The following is a 13,232-nucleotide window of genomic DNA, read 5'->3' as shown; positions in this document are numbered from 1 at the left end:
CCCAGCATCTAACCTCAAGAGCAGCAGCATGCATCTGTGCACCCCAGCATCTAACCTCAAGAGCAGCAGCATGCATCTGTGCACCCCAGGCTCTAACCTTAAGAGCAGCAGCACACATCTGTGCACCCCAGCATCTAACCTCAAGAACAGCAGCATGCATCTGTGCACCCCAGCATCCAGCCCAGTGCGGTCACTTGCCAGGTGACTGGCAGAGGCGTGTGAGTGAATGGATGAGGCCTTGCAAAGGGGATGGTACTGGCAAGGATCCCGCAGGGAAGCGTTCCTGCTCGTTGTTGTGAACACACTGGCACCTCTGCAGAGGACTCGGCACCACAATAGAACCAATGAAAGGGTCAGACATACCAAACACGTCATCCAGCTCATTGTCCACTTTCTGCTGGACTTCTGGGTTGGAACCCAAAAGGTGTAAGGACCAGTTTATCGCAGCTGCAGTTGTGTCGTGGCCCTACAAACGGAGAAAACAGTAGCTTAAAAAGCAGAGGTAGCCTGCGATGATTGGCAGTGACCAGAAACCGCTTCTGAATTGTCTCTGGATTTGACGGCTGCACTGTGATTGAAGAACATAATTAATTCTGTGCAGCACCTTACCTCGGTGATAAACAAGCAAACAATTCCTGAAAAGTGGAGGTTCATGCCTGGAGATGACAGCTCCACGCCGCTCAGTGGAGTGTGCACACTCATGGGACGTGCCTGGGGCTGTGTTAATAAAGGCGGTTCCACGGGCACTAGGTGAGCTGCACCTCTGAAGGGAATGAAGCCTGATGTCCCAGAGCCTGCTTGGCAAGTCTGTACTTCTCTGCCTTCCCCCATCTGTAAGGTGGGCCTTACCTGTGGACGGCAGGTGCCAGGGGGTATAGGTGTGGTTCTAAGTCACATCCTCCGCATTCAAAAGTCGACAACAACCTCATTTAATACTTGCTGAGTTGTAGGCAAAATACTAAGTACTTTGCAAAAACTGAGTCAATTAATCTGCACAAAAACTCCACGGAAGATTCATTACTGTTATTCACATTTCAGAGATTAAAAACTCAGGGCAAAGATGTGGTGAAATAATGTCTCCTGTGCTAAGCAGCTTCGTGGGAGGCAGAGGCAGGAGCTGAGCCTCGGGCACGTCTGAGGACAAAGCCAGCTGTGCTGATGCCACCACCACACCCTGTGCACTCAGGAGGCTCCGCCTCCACCTCTTACACTAGGGCTGCCTTCTTCCCTACCCACTTGATAGTTCAGGCCTTGGCTTCTCATCTACCTCTCCAGCTCCCTAGCGCATTCCCTTATGCAAAAGTGGTGAGTTCTTCAGGAAAAAAAAAAATGTGTCTGGAAAATCAATCACAGTAATCTACCTCTCTGAGGGAAACGCTGAGGACAAAAAGAGAAAAAAATGATCACCTCTATAAAAGATCTCACGTTTCCATTTTCCCTATGTGGCACAAGCGATTATTATAATATTTCATTCTCTGTGCAGAAATCTCCAACGTACTTGTTTTATAAAACAGCTCGTGAATTGAATTGCTTGGGGCTTATTCTGCAATTCTTAAAATACGCAGCCTACAGGTCCCTGAGGCTGGCGCCTCATTGCATTTTCCTAGCACTTGCAGTTACAGAAACTGCTTGGAGCTCCAGTTTTGCGCTCTGGCCCATCGCGCCCGCTTGTCTGCTAAGTGCATACGGAAGTACGCTGGCTAAACAAGTCTAATAGCTTTCCTTGAATTTATGAGCAGAAGCCTAATCCAAAGGCGTAAGAGGAGTCCGCTGAGCCTTCAACTTTATTTTGTCTGCCATCCGCAGAAGGCGTGATGAGGCAAACGTAAAGCACCAAGGTGCACTGGCAGAGCAGGGGGGACACCCACTTTTAGCTCACAGCTGGAACCCAGGCAGTTAGAGCCTGTAGACTCACACCTGTATACCTCCATTCACTGCAGAGAAGAAAAGAGAACTTCAAGGAGTGTCAGAACCAAAAGAAAAATCATTAGTCTGGTTCTGGTTGTTTTCATGAAAGTGAGAGGTTCCTGGTAGGAGATGGATGGAATGTGTGCACATGTACATGTGTGTACATGTAGGTATGGGGGTGTGCATACATGTACACATGTGTACATGTAGGTATGGGGTGTGTGCATAGATGCATGCTGTATGTGGATATGTACACGTGTTTGTGTGTGCATTTGTGCTTATGTATACATGAGTGTACATGGCTGTGTGCATTTGTGTTTGCATGTGTATATATATGTGCATATATGTGTATATGTGCATGTGTGTATATAGGTGTGTGTATGTTTTTGTATGTGTGATTATCTGCATAAATGTATACGAATGTGTGCATGTGTGTGGGGGTGGTGTGTGCATGTATGTGTCTGCATGCATGCGTGCATGTGTATGTACATGAGTCTATGTGTGTGTATATTTGTGTGTGAGTGTATGTATGCCCATGTGTGTGAATGTGGATCTACATGTGTGTGTGCATGTGTGTGCATGTATGTGTGTATATGCATGAGTGTAGGTAGGTGTGTGCGTGTGTTTGTGTACGTGTGTATATGTGCATGTGTGTATATGGGTATATACATTTGTATGTTCATGAGTGTATATGGGTATATACATGTGTCTGTGCATGTATGTGTATGTGCATGAGCATATGTGTGTATGCATATGTATGTGGGTGTGTGCATGTGTGTGTTTGTGTATGTGTGTACAGGAGTATATGTGTGTGTGTGGGCAAGGTGAAGATGTGAGAAGGTCTCTCCACTTCAACATCAAATAATAAATAACACCCGGTATCTGCTGCATACTCCTTATGGGCCAATCATGATTCTCAGAGCACCTTTACAAATCTAATCATCATAACTATTCCATGAGGCTTGTGCTATTAAAATAAGAATATTCAGGCCCAGAACGGCTAGGTGAGGTGCTTGAGGTCATGATTCCTGCACCTTAGAGCTGGGGTTTGGTCTTGAAGCCCACACTCTTAACCTCTCTACTTTTCAGCGAATTTAGATGTCCATTTTCTGCTTAAGACTTATTTTCCGTGAAGTGTTCTGCTTTAAAAAGCTTAAAACCTCCAATGCAGTCCATCTCTCCTTTTTGCACATAGGAAAGTTGTGACAGAGCTCTGGAATGATCAGAACTATCTTATCTGGCTAATCAGCACAGAGCTTGAACTGGAACTAGGATCCAAAGCCCCTTCACACAGCTTTCTTTCACTGCGTTGTGGAGCCTCACAGGGGAGTGCACAGGCATTGGCACTGCCGCCAGAGGCTCCCGCAGAGCAGCTAACACGTCGGTGGCAGAGCCATTAACAACTCAGGTGCCTTTCACTCTGCTCCACGCGGAGGGAGCATGGGCTTCTAAAAGCCGTGCTTTATCTATTTTGCCATTCACATAGAGAGTCCTTCTTTGTAGTGTTTAATACCTAGGCTATCTTTGTAAAAAGTACTTCCCATATACATGTTTAAGTTTGAGGGCGGAGATCTCTTTAGAATCATGAGCCAGCTGAAATTTCTGTCGGAGGGCTTTTACTCTTTAGGTAGAGCAGCTCATGGCAGTAGCTAAGTGCTTGTCTGCTAGAACCTCAAAAAGGAGGTGGTGAGGACGTGGACTTGTGGGTCTGGGAGGTTGGAAGGAAGCTGAAGCCATGTGGAGAACTGAGAGCAATCCTGGGCTGGTCGTCTGCTTGGGAAAACTCTGACAAATCTTAGGGTTTCTTGAGTTTAAAAAAATAAAAATAAAAAATGTCTACTGCTGTGCCCAGCACTCAGCAAAATCGTTTCCTGAAGAAGGAGGTTGAGCTGGTGCTTAACCAGTTTCTTAAATTTTCTAATGTCTAATGAAAATATAATGAATCTTCCTTAGTTATATTAAACTACTTTAAAATTTGATTAAATTTTAACAAATAATGCTAAAGATTCTAAAAACAACTGAAATGTGTTTAATGATATCTGAACATAACAATCAATAAACAATACCTCAAACATGAAGGTGTCAACTTCTTCTCGAATATCCTCATGACTTAGCCTGTTCCCTTCATCATCAGTCACACTTAAAAGCAAGTCAAGAAAAGCCCTGCGTTTGTTTTTGGAGGGGGCAGAGCCCCTACCATCACCTCTGCATTCGCCATCTGCCGTTATTTCATTGGCCCGTTCAGCGATGACCTGTATCATTTGAATGATAATCACATGCGTCAGTTTGGACTTGGATGTGCCTAGTCATGCATCTTCTTATAAAATATGCGAGTTTCTTTCATTTATTTTTTCTGAACCTTTCTATTTCAACATTTTGACAACATAGGCTCTTGTGAAAATACGGTAAAGGCTCTTATTAATATTTCAGGCATTATTTGGTGAAACTTTTAAAAACAAATTTAATTTCAAGCAAAATCCTAACTTTCCAGTGCTATTTTCGCAGTCTTTCCAACACAAGAATAGAATCATAGTCTACTAGATAGTACTCTAGAGATTTCATGGAGCTAATGAGAAAACGTTTAAGGGGTAGAGAGAATGCAGTCACTATACAATCGTCTATTACAGGCTCCTAATTACATGTCATGGGGAGAACAGAAGCAAGTGGATGAGTCACCTCAGCCTCTACGCCTGCGAGTTCCACTGCCTGAATGCTCTCCTCAGCGGCCTGCACGGCCGACTCCCTCCCTTCTTCCCGACCTCTGCTCACTGCCACACGATCACAGACACCTCCCTCTTCCCTGCCACCCGTCCCTAGCACTGCAATGCTTCCTAACGCTGCCTTCTTTTTCTCCGTTTTCCTTACCACCTGACATTATGTGATACTTCCATTAGACTTATTACGATATTATACTTATTATATGACGTTACACTTATTATATTGTGTAATATTATACTTATATGTTATACTTGTATTGTGTGATATTATACTTATATGATGTTATACTTTTATTATATTGTGTGATATTACACTTGCTATATGATGTTATATTTATTATATTGTGCGATATAATTATATAATGTTATACTTATATTGTGTGATATTACACTTATCATATGATGTTATACTTATTATTTAGTGTCTTTCTCTTCCAACTCAAACCCTGCCATGTGTGTGTCTTTGTTCATTGATATATTTTCAACCTCTAGAGCACTGCTTGGCATTTTAAGAATACTCACTAGATATTTCTTGGATGGATAAAAGAATTGAGGCGCATACACTTAAGTTGGTTGTACATTTCAACTTCCTTTTACTAGCAGGTAATTGAGCAAACCCGCTACTAAGTGCCTTGAGCAGATTCTAAGCCCTTTGAGGGCAAAACACCATGATTTCCTTTATTCTTGTGGAATTCCTAGTGCCCAGGCCTCAGTAGGCAATTCTCAATGTTTATTAAATGAATGATATTGTCCATTTGGTCTGGAATTCATTTAATTGTTGCTATCAACTATTAATGCACAAAATTTAAGGAAAAAGGTTACGAAATATAACCTGCCAGCTCTTCCCTGACAGCCAGGTGATCACACTCCACTGTGGCCCACTCAGCCAACGTACATTCATGGAACATCTACTGATTTATTCACCATTTGACCTCTTAAGGAAGCCATTTCAATAGATTTTAGCCAAAATTTACAGCAAGGAAAGAACACATTGAAATAGGCAATTTTTTCAATACACTGAAATTATAATTTGATACATATTTTCAATTAAATCTTGTTTTTCCAAAACACATCAATAACACAAGAATTGACATCCTACAGTCAAAACAACATCACTATCTCCTGGTTATTTTAGAATTGGAACTAAAATACTCATATCTTGTTAACTTTAACGTTTTCTGAGTTAAGATACTGCTATCAATGCCTTCTGCCTTTGAAAATGACTGCCAAACGCTTTCCAGAAAACTCTTATACACAGAGCCATGCTTCTTGATTCCTTTACCGAGCACCCTGTTTGTTTATAAGTGTTCGTAACTCACATCGCATTTTGTAATTATGTGCTGATAGATCACAGATCACCTCTCCTACTAGAATAATTTCGAGTAGGGACCATATTGACACTGTCTTACTCATTACTACATTTCCAACATTTGGTATGGTGTTTGGGACTTAGCGAGTACTTAATTAATATTATTATTCAACTTTTATTTCCTGAGACACAGGCTCCGTAGTCCTACACCAGTTCTGTTAAAAAAACATAAAAATTATGGACTCACCAAAAGTTCTGGAAATGGATAGTGAGGATAGTTGCACAACACGGCGAATGCACCTAGCACCACCAAACTGTACGGTTACAATGGTTATAAAGGAAAATTTTATGTTATGTATATTTTACCACAGTTTTAAATGTCAGGGACTTACATCGCTGGTAAAGGTATGCAGGATCTTAAGGCTCCTTTTGTGTTCCCATCCTTCTTTAAACATAAGGTACCAGAGGTCAAGCCAAAGCCAGGGCATCTTTATTCTTTGAAATATCATCTCACTCATCCTATAAATGGAATAAAAATACATCAGCTGTTGTATCAGAAATGTGTATCTCTTGAGCACTTCGTTAGGTACCTGGCCTTGATGGGGGCAATTGAGGGAATGACGATGATTGCCTTGGAGGCTACCAAGCGCTCCATGCTTTATGCTCAACAGTGAAGGCATGGGCTGTTACGCATCCCATGAAGCCTCAGGAAATGATGGGTTATTTAGAGGAATGAAGAACCCATTAGAAAACCTCCTTACTAGGTAGCCATGTGGCTCTGCTTCTGTTTCTCCAGGGCGAGTTCCCCACTCTGCCTAGGGCCTCCGTACCAGGGGTTGAGATGAAACCTGCCTCTTTTTAAGGTCCATCATTGGTCTGACCACTCCTCTGGAGTGACAGATGACAGCTGGCTGCCCTCCTCCATAAGCAAGGGCTCTCTAAGTAGCCATCTGTCACTTGACCATCCCAGCATCTCCCTCTCATGTCCAGCCGTAGAGCAGAAAGTCCCCTACGTGATCCCCTGCAGGACCAGCTTAGATGCCGGTTCTTCAGAAAGACCTTTTCTGGCCTCTCACTCTGTAGGACACATTCTTGTTTTCTGCTCTGGTATCAACTTGATCTCTTCTTCCTGAGCAGTTATTACAATTCACAAATTTCTTTGGCCGATGCCTGCCTCCTGTGTCATGTTTTGTGTATGACTACAAAACCAGTCAGTACCCTGTGCAGTGGCTGGAAGATCAGAGATGCTTAATAAACATTGGTTAAAATGAAGCGAAATGAACAGTGGATTTAAATGGACTCAGCTCAAGGCACTTCACTGCACTCCATCCAACCAAGTCCTTGCCCTGCTCTTAACAGGTGAATAGCTGCAAGCAATTTTGGGGTACAATGGACTGTTTTAATTATCAAAACAATACCTACCCAGTGCAGAAAATATGGAAAAGAAGAATAACAATAAAAGGAAAGCACAGGAATGAGAAACACACACACGACAATGATAAACACGGCTAACATTCTGTCATAATATCTGCTAGGTTTTTCTTTATAATTTTTAAATATAACAATTATCATAGAACAGAACACTTTTTAATCTTTCTTTTCTCAGCGTCCTAATGTAAGCATCATTATGTACAATATAATGTAATCTCAATGTCAGAGAATAATCCTTCTAAATTACTGCATCATCTAATGTGCCATAATTTAAGTAACCTTTCCTCTACTGCTTAAACACATGTTTACATCATGAGGTTAGCTTCTCGTTTCATGTTTAATTCTGAAACCACAAAAAGATATAACACAGATAACACAGACAGAAATTGTTGGCAATATTTTTTAAAGCCCAAATCAATAATAATTTTTAAAATAACTGAAAGGACGTCGTTTACCTATAAACTGCACGGACGTACTCGGAATCATCATTACTTTGAGCACCAATATTCTTCCCCATGGCTGTTTCTATAAAACACAGTGAGAAGGAACCATTCAATTCATGCACGTTAGTTATCTTGTTTTTGTTCTGGACTGGCAGACACAAAAGACGTACATCCCGCTTTGTCCTTATAGATTCCAGAATTATTCTTCCTCCCTTTACTGTCTTCTCTGGCTCTGTCCACTTCTACTCCCTGCTCCTGTTCTTCCTCCTGTTCTTCCTTCCCTTTGCCTTCCTGGGCAGCTGCTCCGTGCCCATCCCCCTCACATCCCTGGGCATGGCTCCTGCTCCTCGGAAGGCTGACACAGCAGCAGAACCGTGCCGAAGAGCCCACTGCCCTTCCAGGTCCTCTGTCTGCCTTCCCGATGGAGTGTGATTTCCTATTTGGGCCGTTTCCTCTTTACGCCATAAATTTAGAAACAAATCAATGAGACTCACCACAGATGATATCTAAGGCACAAAGAGTGATGTAAAAAAAGCAGTTAAATGCTTCTTGGTTAACATGTTTTTCAAGTTTCTTAACCAATATATTTGCTTGTTCATTCATGATATCTAAGAAATCTTCCAGAATGGTGAAATGGAAAGTGGGCGTTAACATCTTTCTCCTGGAACGCCATTTGTTTCCCGTACTAGAAATAAAATATGTGGTTACAAAAAAAAAAAATAGAAAGAGAAAATTACATCCAAAACAATTAAAGCATAAATATGGCAAGTCAACAAAATTCTCCTGAAATAGCTTAACCTACAGGTCCTCAAATGCTTTTGGCAGGATGACAAGGACATATACATATCTGTAAAATATTCATCTATAGTTACAAAATATGAATATTATGTAATATTATAGAACATTGTTCTAGAACACTGTTTAAAGTGAAAACTGTAGGAATTTCTCTCCATTTCTATGTTCCGAGTTTCTAATAATGATTTTTTCTCCTCCCGTCAATACCTCAGTCCTCAGATGACCCTCACACCCCAGGGTTCTACCTTGATCTCTCCCCTGTTCCAGTTCTCTAAAGTCCCTTCGAGGCTCCTGCCTGGCCCTTGGGGGGCCCTTTCTCAGAGGATGGAGTCCCGGTTCTGGATACCAGCTCACCAGACTTCTCTGGAGCTATCCTTTTGGTGGATTTTTAGGATTTCCCTCCTCCACACACTCCTTTGCTTTACTGTGACCTCCAACCTGTCACCTCCTAAGTCTTCCTGAACACTGGTGACCGCCACTGTTGAACACCACAGCTGGAGATAACCGTTCACCTGGACCCTTGGCCTCTTCTCCTCCTTTCTGAGAGCACAGCCTTGCTATAGAAAAAGCTACCCTATGTCAATTCCTGAAATAACAAGTTGCACACTGAAGTAACTATTTCTGTAGACAGTTTCACGAAGGTACGCTGACATACCTTGTAAGAAGTCCTAGGCCAAGCCATGGTTCTAAAAACTTGTACATAGAAGATTTGTCAATTTGCTTTGAACTAGTCAAAATTACCTTGGAAGAGAAAAACACATTTTAGAGACATCCAGACATCAAAAGACCTTCCTATAATGGTAGGAATACCTGGCTAGAGTAGAGCTAGTTTTTAGGACATTTCACCCCATTGACTTTCTCTGTGGTTGATTTCCAGTTGTGTGACTCAAAGACATTCGATTCGAGTTCTGAACAGAGAACCTGCATTCAGTCTTGGGGACTCAATGGAGTTGAGGGAGAGCAAGATGTCCCAGTGATTCTCTGGTTCCTGCCATAGACCAGGAGCCGAGTGAAGTTATTTAATGGGTGGAGGGAGGGAGCGAGGTGGAGGGTGAGCACATCTCGGGAGATGGAAATCATGGGTGCATTTTCAAGTCAGGCTGACTTTGAAGCATTCAGGTTGCTGTGGTCTGAAAGCAGGTGAGACGCCCATTATAAGACCTGAGTAGGAGATGCCTATCTGAGTGTCTCAGCATGGAGGCAGCAATGGACGGTGTGAGTGTGATCAGATCACCCAGGGTCTGTGTGAAGTGGGAGGAGGGATGGGGGCTGGGGCTGAGCACAGGGTGCTCACTGGGCTTCTTGCTGAAGTCCCCTACCCTGGACAGACCGCCATCTGCACCCACCACACCAGCTTCTGTTAACACTAGGCCAGCAGTGGCTGGAGTCCTGGACCCGCCCTCCTCACGCTCTCCTCTGAGCCAGGATTCTGGAGAAGCATGAGAAACTGCAACATTTTCACTGTAAGTAGAAAGGCGTATCCTGCTGACACCACTTCCTAGGAATTCTGGTTTTAATTTTGGTAAACAAAGAGAAGCTCTGTTGATCCCATTCTTGTTGCCTGCCCCAAATCCTTTCCTCACCGTACCATGAGATGATTTCCCCAGACTTTCCAATAAGTAAAAGGACTACAGCTTTTCGGAGGACTCATTTCAACAGCATGGGTTTGTAATATTTATCCCATAAATATCAAATTTTCATTCTCTTTTAAATTTGGAATAAGGTTATCATTGATATAATGTGAGACCCTGAGGAGCTTGAGGGAAACATACTTTACTAGTCAAGTATTTTTGAAGTCTTAAAATAGTGTCAGGTGGATAACAAGGGCTCACCTTGCGGAATAATTTATGTTTCTGAAAAGCTGTATCCTTCTGCAGGCTTTCCAATATTGGAACCTGGTAATAAATGTGCACTTTTATCTGGAGGGTGTTAATCTCCCAGGATTCAGACTACATCTGAAAAGCATTAAATCGCACCTGTATAGCCTAAAATACTTAACGGAATGTCTTTTGCACTGAAATGGCTGAAATATAAGGATGCATTATATCGATTCTGAAGAGATTCTCACGCTGTCGGATACACAGTGCAATACTGACCATATTAGTAACACCCACCTCCACATTCTCTGCATTGTAAAGGGCCACCATGGGCACTGGCCCGACCCAGAGCTTCAGCAGCGGCATGTGGCGGTATTCTTCTGTGTACTGAATTATCTGCTGAAAAAATTCTGGGAGAAAAATATCAGACTTTAAATTCAATCAAGTTGATAATTTTATGACGAGTATTGAACAAACGTTTGCTTTCTCATTTTGATAAATATACTAAGTCTGTAATGTGTCACTGTTAGAGGAAGCCAGGTAGAGAGTATGTGTGAACTCTGCGTAATATTATTGCAACTCTCCTGTAGGTCTAAAGTTTTTTTTCAAAATAGTATTTGCCACAGTAAATAAACATACATAATGCATGTTAGCAATCATAGAATAATTATTATTATAAGGTTTTGATGTCCCAGAAAGGGCACTTTTTCTAACGACTGCCCAGTATCACCGAGCTAGTAAACAGTGGAGCCTGGCTTGTACCGAGACTCCAGAACACATCCCTTCACCATCACACTATGCTGCTTCCAAATGTCTCTGGGATGAAGCAGTTGTCAAAATTGCTATGAAAGTAGCAGGGTCTCGATCCCCAGCGTCAATCATCTTGCGTCATGCTAATATACTGCGTGCCCTGGTCTGGTCTGACAGAGGGGACAGGGAGGTCTCAATCGGTGGTTCGAAGGCAGCAGGGCCAACAGCTAGGAGCAGCTGGGGAAGGCAGACGTTGCTACAATGAACTGGAAAAGGCGAGATTGGCGTTTAGAGGCCATTTGGGAGCCAACTGCAGTTTTCAAAGTGAGATGGCTGAGGGCAGCATTTGGACATCAGCCACAAAACGAAAGGCAAAACCTCTTGTGTGTGAAAGACAAGATTCTTGGGAACAAGGACTATATCTTAGAATGTCCTTCTGATGTCCCCAACTTTGCTGAGGTCAACACTGGGCACCAAGCAGGGCCTCAACAGATGCTTGATTGACAACAAAAGAGCTTGTTTTAACCGAGTTCTAGACAGGGATCTAGAAACTCCGCATGCAATAAATTTAATCCTTAAAGTAACTCTGTAATATAGCCACTTTTACAAATAGAGGGGGGAGAAAACCCTGTTAAGTTAAAGAGTTTTACATAATTTCTCAAACAACTTGGTTATAGGGCTGGAAATTGAACAGTGGCTTTCCTGATACCAAAATCCAGAATTTGTTGGTGGAATAAAAAGTCCCTTTGTAAAAGACAGTGTTTGTCATTGTCTTCACTCTGAAAGTGACTGCAAGGAAAATTACTTCAAATCGTCCAATCAGCTCACAGATCGTTTTGAAATAGGTCTTAATTCACTAGTGATTTTAATTATTGAAATCCCCAAAAGAATATGATGAGACTTAAGTATATTACTTTCCAGGGGTAAGGGATGGGGTAAAATCTATATTTTTGTACAATTATTTTTTTAATGCCGTAAGGCCTTGGGACAAAAGGGGTGGTTAGTTCTGCTTTTAGAATTAACTGAGATGATTTTTACCAGTGCGATTTTCGTATCTGTGTTGTTGGATTACTTGTTACATCAGTCATCATGATATTTGGTTGGCAAAGAGTTTGCTTGGTTTTTTCTGTCAAAATATTTTTAATATTTTAGTAAACACTCTTCCATGTGGCCTCATCTTATTCTTGTGAAGTTGAAATGACAGCATTATTTTTGTTAGAGAAAACAGAAGTGAAAATGAGAAAAAGTCTTTAAAGCTTTGGAGTTAATGCTCAGCCTGTAAAATTATTACTAACAACCCCAGAGGGAACTAGGTTCTGGTCCGGGCCCATTTTAAACGACGTCATTTTGGGCAAACCTTTTCAGTTCTGGGTATCTCAAGTTACCCCCTGATGAAGGTGAGGTGCTGAGATCGAGTTCACCCTCCCGGATGCAGGGCTGTGCATACCAAGCACTTTTGAGAGCTTTCTAACTTAAAGTGATTTTTTTCTCCACCAACATAATGTCGGTCTCTTTTTATAATAAAAGATGACTTTAATTTTAAAAAAAGCAATTCACTGTTTAATAAATAAGGGGTTTGAAACCCTCCTTAGAAGTTTGCCTGAGGACCCTGCCATCCGTTTCCCAGCTGTTACCACGCCACCTCCTCTAAAGGGCTAACGTCTGAAGGCCAAGCGGGAGTCGGGGTAGGTCGAGTCCTGTGGTGCTGGGGGACGCCTCCAGTGAACCCCAGTCTCTTATTTTCCGAAGCGGAGCGAGAGGGGCGGCTCTAAGCGTGAAGGCGTTTGCCAGCTTTAAAGCGCTGTGTGCTTCCTGGCGCTTCTGTTCTCAGGCTTCCCAAGCCCAGGCGGGAGGAGCCGGAGGGCTTTGGGAGCTGAGCGGCGGTGACGGGGGTAGATACCCAGGGCGGGGGTTTGGAAACACCGTGTCCGGTGCTAGCGCAGAGAAAATGCCAGCTCCGGGATGGGGTGCTCACAGTGTCGGCGGGCGCCCGGGGGCGGTGGGTAGAACTGGGCGGCACTGGGTAGAACTGGGGGCACTGGTAGAAATCGGGGGCACTGGG

The 13,232-nt window shown here is 42.8% G+C and overlaps 1 protein-coding gene across 1 annotated transcript in view; it reads right to left on the bottom strand.

The window, feature by feature from the left end:
• Nucleotides 1-13,232, bottom strand: part of LOC116565278 (cytochrome P450 4V2) — a 19,847-nt gene that overhangs the window by 5,940 nt on the left and 675 nt on the right. Inside the window, exons 2-8 of the mRNA XM_032298867.1 lie at nucleotides 10,718-10,830; nucleotides 9,259-9,344; nucleotides 8,303-8,493; nucleotides 7,821-7,890; nucleotides 6,327-6,453; nucleotides 3,975-4,160; nucleotides 364-466 (exon numbers count right to left, since the gene is read on the bottom strand). Of these exons, the coding sequence (XP_032154758.1) occupies nucleotides 364-466; nucleotides 3,975-4,160; nucleotides 6,327-6,453; nucleotides 7,821-7,890; nucleotides 8,303-8,493; nucleotides 9,259-9,344; nucleotides 10,718-10,830 (876 nt within the window). The remainder of the gene's footprint in view (nucleotides 1-363; nucleotides 467-3,974; nucleotides 4,161-6,326; nucleotides 6,454-7,820; nucleotides 7,891-8,302; nucleotides 8,494-9,258; nucleotides 9,345-10,717; nucleotides 10,831-13,232) is intronic.

This window comes from Sapajus apella, unplaced genomic scaffold (assembly GCF_009761245.1).
Source record: "Sapajus apella isolate SASKATOON/1434 unplaced genomic scaffold, GSC_monkey_1.0 scaffold39, whole genome shotgun sequence".
Lineage (NCBI taxonomy): Eukaryota > Metazoa > Chordata > Mammalia > Primates > Cebidae > Sapajus > Sapajus apella.
This window is presented reverse-complemented; position numbering and strand designations above follow the sequence as displayed.